Raw genomic sequence first — 11975 nt, 5'->3', positions numbered from 1 at the left:
GTTCTTTGGAGATATTTGTGACTACCTTTTATAAAATGCTGACTTAACACAGTATATTCCAACTATAAACCTAACTTGACAGCACCCAACCATCAGAACACTGTGTCCTTGTTCCACCCTGGGCTGGTATGTTAGGAGGAGGAGGCAGTGGGAGGTTGTGACCTTCTGGGCCTGCAACAAGAATCCTCCTCCTGAGAGTTTTCTTTCATCAGTTGGAGATTTAGACGCAGTCTGAATCTGCTCAAATTAAGTGAAATAATCTGCCAGTGGAATAAAACAGTTCCACTTGGTAAGACTTGTTGAAATAAGGTAAAATTTCCAGTCCAACAACAGTATATCGATCTCCAAACAAAAGCGAAAATACTTTGTGGCTGGATATAAGATTCAGGGGTGGAGCTAGACATTTTTGTGGGGGGGTGATACAGGGGTGGCCAAGATGTTTTTCAGGGGGTCACATGCAAGTAAAGAAAATTCAAGATATCCACCACAGCTAAATTTAAACAGCTTTAATTCAGCAGTTTGAAGAAATATTGAGCTGCATTATTGCAAATAATGATGTCATCCTGAATGTTAGTCACAATTTATTCTTCAGCCTTTTTTTGACCTACCAAGCTGAAGATTACCMTAGAAGTAGCCGAAAACTATTTTTACCAAACACTAAATTCTTAAAATAATTTCAAGATGGCCACCGTAACTAGATTTAAAAGGCTATAATTCAGTCATTTTAAGACCTATTGAGATTAAATGTGTTGTGGACTATGATGCCATGCCGATCACCAATGCTAATCCCAAACTAGGCTAACCACAAATGCTAATTTAAAAAAAAGAGGGCTTCAGCCGTTTTTATCCAATTTCCCTTTGGGATTCATTAATTATTTAAATTAATTGAATTAAACACACAGAGGAAAATATAAGTAGTACAGTAGTATCAAAACAATCTTTAACAGCATCTACATGCAAATCCAAGGTTTCCACTCACTTTAAGGGTGACACCTGGGGTGGCCAATCAGATGTTAGAGGAGGCACTTGCCACCCCGACCACCCCTCTGCTTCCGCCCCTGATAAGATTGTAAGATTTAATTAGATGGATAATTTTTTCTGTGTGTTGCATGAACTCTGTTTTTTATATATTTATTTTAAACAATTATGTTCATCTGTCTGTAGCTTTAGCAAAAATATTCCATAAGCCAGTGGAAGGATTTTATCAAACTGAATGCTCCTTTTGGAGTTGACCCACCTAAAGATGACACCACAGCCTGCAACTCAGTCAATTTTACAAATTGTACTAGAATTTTGTGGCATGATGAGCAAAACACTTTTCTTCAACAAATGCTACGTCTTTAATTTGTACATGTGTACCAACTCAAGTATGTAAGTGATGATTTAATCCATATTGCTTATAAGAGCGCTGAAGGAAAAGACACAAAAAGGCGTGTTTGGGTGGTAAGAAACATCCTTTAATGAATTAATTTGAAGAAACGTTAAAGAGATTTGAAGTTGACAACTGAAGGCTTCAGCTTTACGAGTCGTTAAAAGGGCAGTCGTCATTTGAGGTATTCTCTTCGAACTGAACCCCAAAAATCAGCTAAAGCCCACAGCCGATGCTCGAACCCACCACAACACAGCTCCGCTCTGGAGATGTCAGGCGAAGGTCAGGTGCCATGTTTTGGCGTCTGAACAAGTTCTCTTGGATCTGATGTCAGGAGAGATGCTGACACTGAAACACGAGCTGCGTGCTTGTGATAACTGGCATTTGCGTGCCGGGCCTKTGCCGCACGAGTCCCATCCAGTATGTGCAGCCACACGCACAAGGATGCTGGTTTGCTCCACCGAGACGAGCAGTAAGGTGGAGTTTGATCAGCTCCGCCTTGCAGAAATATCTGCCTGTTTCAGATTTTGCACCACAAACAGATACGTGTTTCAGAGTTTACAGTCAGAGAACCMTAACATCCTTAAAGGGATAGTCTGGCCATTTTTATAAAGTGAGGTTCTGTCAGTAATTAGCACGTTGTCAGCCTTTATCACAGAACTGAGTTAGAATGTCTTTGTTTTTGACATTTAAGTGCAGAGATTTACTATTAGCTAATGAAGCATGTTTTAACACCAGTATAGTTTTGAGTAACAGTTTCATGAGCTTAAAACAAGAGGTGTAAAAGTAAGTGAAAAACATAACTACCGGTAAGTAAAAGTAAAAATGTCTGGAAAAAAAAAAAACAGAAAAGGACTTTGTTCAAAAGGTCATGCCAGGTTATATTTGTAAATGAGAAGTGGTTCTCGATCAGTTAACCTGGATGAATAAAGGTTAAATAAAATAAAATAAATAAAAATGAGTTTCTCTTTTAAGAAAAAAGTGTTTAAAAGTCAAGAATCTGCTTTAAGAAAAGAAGTGTTGAATTTACTTAACCAAGTTATGTCAACTAGTTCCACTGAACAGAGCTGAGTAAATGTAAAACAATTTACACATTTTCTCAACATTTGCTCAACTCGGTTTAGTGGAAACAAGTAGAGCTTTGGTCCGCTAAGTTCAACGRGTTTTATTTTTTGCACAAACAACTCCTTTCGTGATGAGTGCCGGTGTTGTACGWAATTCAGTTCCCCTATGAAAATCTGTTCCCCCAGTGGTTAACCTTAGAGAGAATCACTGGTCCAGGCATAACGTCAGACCAGTCCTAAATGGTTAATATGAGGGAGACGCTTCAAACACAGGGAACAGATTTTCACAGGGGAGCTGAATTTCGTACAACACCGGTCTTATTAAATTTGAAATGTTTGACTATGTTAAAGTAAAGCAGTAAAAGTATCCTTTTTATGTTTCCAGTGCATCTAAAATAAAAGTTCAGTTTTAAAATGAAACAGTAAAATTACAGATTCTCAAGWAAATGAAGTACTATAACTCAGTAAATATACTTCGTTACAACAACCTCAGCTTAAAACGATACAACCAGTCACTTGTTTTGCCGACCATCAGCCTAATCTGGATGTTTCCCCTTTTTTTCYTACGTTCTGTGGCTGATGAGCTACTACTGTATTTACAATCACTTTAAAAATACCCAGACTATTCATTTACGAATGATTTCTGTGTTGTTGTAAACTTTAGCTGCTTTGAGCCTTCAGTCCTTCAGAACAGTGGAATACAACAGTACTGGATCATGTGAGAGTAGATTTATTTAGTGAGATTCTTTTTTTTTCAGCTACATTTTCATAAAGCGCTGTTATGCACAACATATAAACAGTGTTTTATACAGTTGAGGAAAAACAAAACAAACTTAACGTGTCGACATCAGTAGGCAGAGACCGCAGCAGGTCAGTCTTCAAGTACGTCAGATATTTGCGTCGTCGCTGTAGTTCTTTGTCTTTTCTTGAAACATCCTGTGATTTTTTTTTTCCGTATGGCTTCACCTTTAATATAGCACGTATAGATATTATTTTCTGTTAGCTACAATGCCCCACAGGGTTATTTTCTGTAAGAGGTGTCGCTAAAAAGGCAATTTGGCTTCATGAGACGAGGCAAACAAAGAGGAAATACATGTTTGAACTTTGTTTTTATGTGATCCAACTCTTTGCGAGCTGGTTGAATAATACTGAAGTTCCACACCTTTCGGTTCATCAGAGCATAACCTTAATCTGCTTTTTTTTCTTTCTTAAAACCATTTCTAGACGCTGATGAACCAAAACAGGTTCTGCAAAGTATTAAAGTTTGTGTTCCCTAAAGAAGCAGTCCGGCTTTTTAACGCGTTCTGTCTGATTCTCACTTGAAATAACTCAGTAACTGTAGTAAATGATCGCTATCACTAAGAGGAATGATAAATACATAGCACCATCTTTAGTTAAAAATAAAATAATAATCAGAAAACAATAGCATGATCAGAGATTAAAAACAAAAGGGAAAAACATCTAGATTTTATGATTATGCTACACGTTTGTTAAAACTATTTGGAAATCAAGTCAGTAACGACAAACTGGCTAAACTTTCCTGTTTCTATACGTGCACTTTGGTTATTATATCGCAAAAAAAACTTTTTTTTTGATATTTTAATAATTCTTTGGCAATTACTCTAACAAAAAGGCAGGAAAAACTCACAACAAAATCATTTTGTCATTACAAACAACGAGCGCGAGGCACTTAATCAGCTAAAACAAAGCACATCGACGGAGCAACACGAAAACTATATACATGTAAAAAGTGTTATAAATAGGTTTTAAACCATAGATACTATATACATCTTTTAACAGAGAGAGTATCGGTGTTTTGGTGTCGAGTTGTTTTTGGGATTGCTTCCCCGTTAGCCGCGATTAGCGCTGCCGTCACAACTTAAACTGCAGGGAGGAGCGGAGAACACTTGCTGTAGGGTTAACTGGGAACACTGGGAGGGAGCGGCGGCTCATTCTCGTTTCCTCAGGATGACGTAGATGAGTCCGCTAATGAGCGCCAGGGGGCAGGCCACCCACGCCAGGATGTAGGAGTAGCCGAAGGTGTTTTTCTCGGGCACCCACTCCGGGCTCAACACCGTGTAGATGATGGCTCCGCTCATCACAAACAAACCTGCAGGAGAGAGAAAAAAATCAGTTTCTTTTCTGCCTCTGTCCCAAACTGAACCCTGGCAGCAGAGGAGGTTCACGGTCCCAGAAGACTTCCCTCCGTGTTGCATCACAGCCCCTCCTGAACCCCCCCCCAGTCTGGCCCTGTTCAGCCTCCGCCCACCTCCCTTGTCTGGACGTGACACGAGCTGTTTGTGCGACCTCGGCGCCGCCAGCCTCCCTGACATTTCAACTCGCACAGCTGGCTGCGCTCCCAGTCATTCCTGTTCGGCTGAGTGGGAACCTGGGTGCCCCCGGCCCTGACGCCGGCATGGAATGGAGAAAAACCTGGCATTTTGCGAAAGGGCTTGCCAGGAGGGAACACAAAGGGGGCTGCTGGTGAAGCGGCTCMCTCTCTGGCCAAAGGGCATGAAGCAGAACAGACGAGCGCAGCAGGAAAACTGTTCCACCAGCATCAGCTCTGGACTTCCTGCTGGAGTAACTCTTCACTCTAAAGCAGAGGTTCCCAAACTTTTTATCTTCTGACCCACAAAATATCCATGGCAAAAACTTGTGACCCCAAATATTGCTGGTCTGAGTACACGAACTTTGTTAATAACCCTAAAAACAAAGGCTACACAAATATAAATTCTTATTTATACTTCTTTTGTGTTTTTGTATAGGGAAAATATTACATTACCAATTATTTTATTACCCTTTAAATTGATTTCTGGAGATTATCCAAGGTGCTTCATGACCCATAATTGGGTCCCAAGCCCAACTTTGGGAACCAAAGTGCACTGGTTCCCAAACTTTTCAGCTTTTGACCCACAAAATAACAGCAGCAGAGACCTGTTCCCCCAGCTATTTTTGTATGATAAACATTTGTATCAGGTCAACAAAACATGGGCATAGTAACAATATTTTTTATACTAAATTTACCCATTTTAAATACACTAACCTCACTCCTTTGTAACAACTAAGGCAAAAATGTAATTAATTCCTAAAATCTTTTCAGGACCCCACCTTGATGTTTCAGGACCCCACTTTGGGTCCCGACCCCACCTTTGGGAAACACTGCTCTAAAGGAGGTGGGGTCTATATAAAGTGAAACTTTGGTCTGAATTCCTCCTTACTGTAACTCCACAAGCCCCTCTTTTCTGAGGTGTGTCTCAGATCAACTCGTTTTGAGGCTGTCTCTTTATATCCAAACGAGGAGCTTCACACCCCGCCCCCCTCCAGCTCCCAGAGGGATCCATTCTAGTTTGAAAGGGGGGTTTATGACTATATAGCTGCGCAGAAACTTTTTATTTACAAATAAATGAAAAGATGTCAACAGAAGACTTGTCCGTCGAGTCTCACATGTTGGAGCCAGAGTCTGACCCAGAACCAGAGAATGAAATTGTAATTGGTAAGTTCAGACCTTATTTGTCAGTTTTGTTGTAAATATTGTGATGTCATAGTTTAAAAATGTCATAGAGAATAAAGGAAACTGAACAGGTTGAAAAATATGACCTGAACAGTAGGGGTGCAACGATACAGGAAATTCACGATTCGGTTCGATACTTTAGTCTCACAGTTCGATATTTTTTTGATACAAAAAAGAAAAATTTCCATGCCCTTTTTAAACTTGTAATTTATTTATATTAATTATGAACATTTGTTTAACCTCAAAAGTCCAGTTTTTAAATTAAATGTTGCTGGTGGATCTGCGCTCGACAGTGCAGCCTAGGTGGAGTAGTCGAACACAGATCCACTGATCCTTCAACACAAGAGCATCTTCAGAAGACAAGCTGATAAAATAAATTTAAAATATCGGTATTGTTCAGTACATAGTGTATATTGAACCTAAAGCTCTGTTTTGTACGGTTCGTTATGGGTACATGCATTGTTGCACCCCTACTAAACAGTAATAAAGATATCTGTGCAGCACTAGGAGCGACTAAATTCAACTTTTCTGCCTCCTAGAGACTCCAAGTACACAACAAAAAGTATTTAACAGCTAAGAAAGTGGATTTTYCATGATATGTACCTGTTAATCATGGTTAATTGRAGCATTTAGCCAATTTTGATTAAATTGAGAATTAATAAATTGCAATTGCACTTGCGTGCTTCTATTAGGTCACTTACTCTGTGTTCTACTTCCACCTCATCATCAGTCAAACTAACTTCATCATTTTAACAGCCATGACCCGCCCCATTTGATCACTTCCTGTGCTGACTGTGCAYCTTTTAAGGGACCGATCGACTGGAAGCATCGTGGATTATTTGCTGTCTAGATTTGTTTACGCTGTTCACTTTAGTAGAGTTAGCATTAGCTGCTGTATGTTACTTTCTGCCATCAGGCTCACGTGTGCACTTGAGCTTGGTAATGAGAGCGCGTCGCACACAAAACTGCATCAGCCTCACACAGAATTCACTGCAGTGAAAGTGGCAAATACTAATTGTCTGACGATTAACTGCACACAATAATTATAATAATTAAATAAAACAAAGGCTTAGCTTTGCTTGAAGGAATGCATGTCACTAACTCCCTTTCAAGCCTGAAGTTTAGGCTAAGACAATCTCATGTCGAGTAATGATGGAGAACAATAAATAATCAATYAAAAGTTAAGGGAAGTTGGGAACTCACTGGCCAGGATCTGGAAGGCTCCAGTGAGGAAGAAGCGWCCACCTTTCTGCAAAGTGAAGAGCTGGCAGAAGAAGAGGAAGAGAGACAGGCAGCTGAAGATGATGGAGAGGATCATCAGAGCTTGGACCGCTTGAATCCATTCTGCAGGAGAGAAAAAAAAAGCACTTCAGTCCACACTGGAGTCATCACCGGAAACACTTATATAAAAGAACTGGACTGGGCTCATCTTTGCTGGGATTAATATTCACCTTCACCAACAGTGAAGCTGTGCTGTTTGATTCAGAAACTCTCTCTGTGCTCCTCACTGCAAAAACTGTCCATCTTACCAAGTTTTAAAGTCTTATATCAGCCAAAAAGTCTCTTTGATCTTGTTTTGAGACTGATTTACTAAACAAGAACTGATTGTGTAAGAATAATAATCTTGTTTTCAGAATGTGTAAAATTATTTGTCTTGTTAGTCTGAAAAATTGACTCAAATTAAGTAAAAAAAAATAATCTGCCAATGGAGTAAGAAAATTTGACTTGGTAAGATTCTTGAAATAAGAAAAAATTGAGTCAAATTAAGTTAGGGGCTAAACTGAACAGGTCCATATTTAATTTATCATTACTGTGCATGTGGGTTTGCGGGAAAAAGAGAGGGATGATGTAAATKATAAAAACGATTAATAATATTAACAAATTTATTAATTTTTATATTTTGTGTATATAAGTGAATGTACATAATGTCAGAAACAGAGGACGGGATGGGCGGAGCTCACTCTAGTGTTATTTAAGTCTATGTTTTGACTGTACTTTTGCTCTGTTTMCATTATTTTTTTCACAAAAACATGCCAGAAGGCTACAAAAAGTCCATCTAATTTTGTTTTTGAAGATCTCGGACTTGTATTTTTCTGTGCATCTATCCAGCTTGTTGATATTCTCACTGTTGTATCGTCTTTTCCCTCATTCTGCTTCATCACAGTAAGATATCTAATRCTCTCCTGTCATATCAGCAAATCCTTCAGACGAATCGATAAAAATGAGATTGTTTTTGAGTGCTCGCTCTCTCCCTCCTGCCAAACATGGAAATGTGAGTCTCTTCTTGTTTACATGTGGTGCAGAGGTGATCCGATTTTGATATAAATCAAAGACATGTTGCAGGTTTAATGGAGGAGCACTTAGACCAGCGGGAGAACAAACAATACATTATTCACCACCGGTCAAGGATAAAGAGGATGACTGTGGAAATGTTCCACATCACAACACCTGAGAGTAATACTTGTTTGTTCCTGATATATATATATTTACTTCCATGGCCATTTACAAAAGCAAATGAGTTGTGAAGAAAACATCTTTTTTTTAATCTTGCGATAAATAAAGTTACTTTCTGATAAAGCTTGCCCTGCTTCCTTCTTTCCTTCTCCAGAAGAAAAAAGGTGAAAGTATTTCCCGAAACTTCAAAAGCATCACTGTTACTCCAAACAGGAGGATAACTCTGGACTTATTTTTTGTCTCATCGTGTTTCGGTCCGACCTCCTCCCTCCGAGGCTAATTTTAGAGTGTGTAAATTTGATGAAGTGATTTTTTTTTCCTGGCTGTGGGAATGTGTAACTCGCCCTGCGGGTCAGCGTATCTCTCGTCCTGGTGTCATCAAAACCCAACGCCTCCACCCTGATTTTGTTTTGTAACCAGGGCAACAAAAGGAAAGAATTGTAAAGTTTCTGCTGCAGACATGAAGCTGATTCTGATTCACCTCAGGAGGAATGTGATTGCTCAGCGAAAACTTCAGAAAACTCCTTCTGACCATGACTGCTATCTTTCATCTGTCGAAGCCACACACACACACACAGTTTTGCCCAGCTATCCATTTGGGGACATTCCATTGACTTCCATTACATTTCTACAGCCTAACCCTGACCACAAACCCTAAAGCTAAACTCACAGGTACCTCAAAACCAACCTAAACTCAATTCACACCTTGGTCCTAAACCCAACCCACCAATGGCATTTAAACCAAACGGGGACTCGACTTTTGTCCCCAAATGCACCAGTAGTCCTCAAATGTAGGCGTTTTGTCTTAAAATGSCCCCCAAATGTCACCAAAAACAAACACACTCACACACACATTCTTGTATTTGCATCAAACTGAGGACTTTGTATTGACTCCCATTCATTTTTGTAACTGTATTTACGCCTAACCCAGACATTTTCCCTAAAATTAACCATTACTGGTCTATTCCTAACCCTAACCTGAACCAAAACTTAATTCACACCAAACCTCTAAACAGGGGTGCACAAACATTTTCCCTGAAAGGGCCAAAAAAAAAAAAAAAAAAAAATTTTCCATGAGAGGGCCAAAATTAAAATCAGTCTGAGGGCCGTGGGCCAAATGCAATAATATAAGAAATGCAAATACTTAAGTAAAGTTGTTTTATTTTTTTATGATTAAGCTAGCAGCCAGTGTGGTTGCCCACATTCTTTAGTTTTTTTGCTTTTTCAGCTCATGGACATGGAGAAAATTCAACGTATGCTCAGGCAGCAAAGGCTCATGGGACTTTTCATAATTTAAAATTTGAGTATATGTGGTCTTATAAGGTGTGCAAATCTATATATGAGCTTTAATCTAAATGTCTCTTGTAGTTACTTGTATTTTATATTTAATCTTAACAAAACTACAATCTAGTAACCAGGACAACTGCTGGTGGGCCAAATCAAATGGCTCGGCGGGCCATCTTTGGCCACCTCTGCTCTAAACCTAACTWTTAAAGCACAGCAGAGCTGCAAACAAAGTGAGGACCTCTTCAACGTCCTCACTTACATCAAAGATCTCACTTTGATTGTAACTATGGCACAAATGGTCCTCACTCTGTAGTAAAAACAAACACACACACACACGGGCCTTCTTATATAAACACACTGCGTCAGTAAATGCAAGTCAAACAAGCCGTCAGTGTGTCCAGGCGCTGCTGGCCTGATAAAACACACACTGGCTGACAGAGTCCGTTCTGCAGCCATGACCTCACTGCTGCAYCACATCCAGCTGCTGCGCTCCACGTGAGCGTCGCCCATTATTCACTCCTACGTCCTGAAATCCCCCCCCTGATGTGGTTTTCTGGACCTATCTGTTCGTTGCATCTCGTCTTCTAATCCCRATAGCTGAGCTTTGTGTGCATAAATCTCTTGACGCTGCAGCTGCTGCCCCTAAATTCCCAGCCCACCCCACTCCACCCCTGTGATCTCTGCAAACTGGACACGGTGATCTGGTGCTGGGGTGTGGTCCCGTCATCGACGTGTCCGGTGGTCCGAGGGCCTCTCTGGTTTCAAACACTCTCAAAAACACAACTTTAAATACTCTCCGCGGCCCCACCCAGATCATTCACAGCTCCCATCACCGTACACACACACACACACACACACACCCCCCCCCAACACGAGACCTTATTATGGACATCACTATTTATACAGAGGCAGCCTATCAGCTGGTGGCTCCGAGCAGCACCGTCACATTCTCTGCCCTAGATGGCGCCAGAGTCCAAAAGGAGGCGTGACACGCCCCACATCCTCAACAGGATTACACAAGTTTTCCATCAACATGTCCACAATTAATACAGAATGTTAAAAACTAATAAACAAAAAGCTCTGACCTCCAGTTGATGCTGGGTTACAGGAGTGTCCTACAGCGTAAAGAGTGCAGTTTCTCCACAGGTCTGAGGTGTTGCTGTCCCCTGACGTCCAAACCTGCAGCAACAACAAACAATTTGGTCAAAAACTCAAGACATGCAACTGTTATTKATCACTTTAATACGCTCAGACCTCAGTCAGACGTTATTTCACATCATTAAATATAGTTTGTTTTAAAGATTGTACTATAAATAATTCAGTTTTCTTCACAGTAAAGAGAAAAATCTAAAAAGTTGGACTTACGCTGACAATTGTTGACACAAACAGGAGAACAAGAGCAGCGACGTGCAGGAGGATGATTCCCAGGAGAAGCAGCAGCATCTTTTCAGATTATCTGAGCAAAGAGGGCACAATCTGTCAGATTACACCTCGTGTGTGCGCGCAGATGTCAGACTGAGACATGGGTGTGTCTGCAGCACAGAAACTTTCTAGCATCAAATTCTAAAAATGTTGGCAAATCACTCCAAGTTATTTTAATAGAATTTATTCTGAACTTTAAATATTTTCTCTGGAATTAAATGAGGCTTTTATTTTGTTAAATTCGAAGCAGCCTTAAAAGGGTGAGAAATTGATTTGTTTATCTCTTTAAACTAATTTTCCCTGTGAGAATGAGTCGCAAAAGTGGCAACAATTCCTGTAATGACCATTATTTTTCGAAACTCATAAAGGAAATTGAAAATCATATCCACTCGCAGCTTATTACCAGAGTTTTTTAAACTCTGAAATGATTTTGCAGCTTCAGCTCGTGCGTCCGGAGCGCGCGGTGACAGAACAGAGCGCGTTTCAGCCTTAAAAAAAAAAAATCACCTGGCAACTTCAGAAAGAAAGAGTGCACTTACTTCAGGGGAAGAGCTCGGATCTCCCTTCAAATGAGACAAAAAGAAAAGTAAGTTGTTGTTTTTTCTGACAGAGTCCCGCAGCAGCGTTAGTCCTCGGCGCGGTGAAGTCAGACTAGCCTGATGCCAGGACTGACGTTCTGTTATGAAGCGTCTCATTCTGGAAGAACACCGCCCTCCGTGCGTCGCTGCGTCATGGAGTGACCCCCCTGGTTCACAGCCAGGCTTCTCAATATAGTCCGGAGCGTGCGTAATAGCGCGCGGGTTGCCCTGGTTACTGACTTTACTGACTGGAAGTGTTGGGATGTGATGCTCGTTTGTTTTTGCCG

The 11975-nt window shown here is 40.4% G+C and overlaps 1 protein-coding gene across 1 annotated transcript; it reads right to left on the bottom strand.

Moving 5' to 3' along the window:
• Positions 1 to 1435: 1435 nt before the first annotated feature.
• On the bottom strand, positions 1436 to 11770 carry pmp22b (peripheral myelin protein 22b). Its single transcript, XM_014032214.1, has 5 exons — positions 11650 to 11770; positions 11054 to 11144; positions 10774 to 10867; positions 7151 to 7291; positions 1436 to 4543 (listed from the first exon to the last, which is right to left on the bottom strand). The coding sequence occupies exons 2-5, from the start codon at positions 11129 to 11131 to the stop codon at positions 4383 to 4385; spliced, it is 474 nt and encodes a 157-aa protein (XP_013887668.1). The 5' UTR covers positions 11132 to 11144; positions 11650 to 11770; the 3' UTR covers positions 1436 to 4382.
• Between the last annotated feature and the right edge of the window lie 205 nt (positions 11771 to 11975).

This window comes from Austrofundulus limnaeus, unplaced genomic scaffold, assembly GCF_001266775.1.
Source record: "Austrofundulus limnaeus strain Quisiro unplaced genomic scaffold, Austrofundulus_limnaeus-1.0 Scaffold7, whole genome shotgun sequence".
Classification (NCBI taxonomy): Eukaryota; Metazoa; Chordata; class Actinopteri; order Cyprinodontiformes; family Rivulidae; genus Austrofundulus; species Austrofundulus limnaeus.
This window is presented reverse-complemented; position numbering and strand designations above follow the sequence as displayed.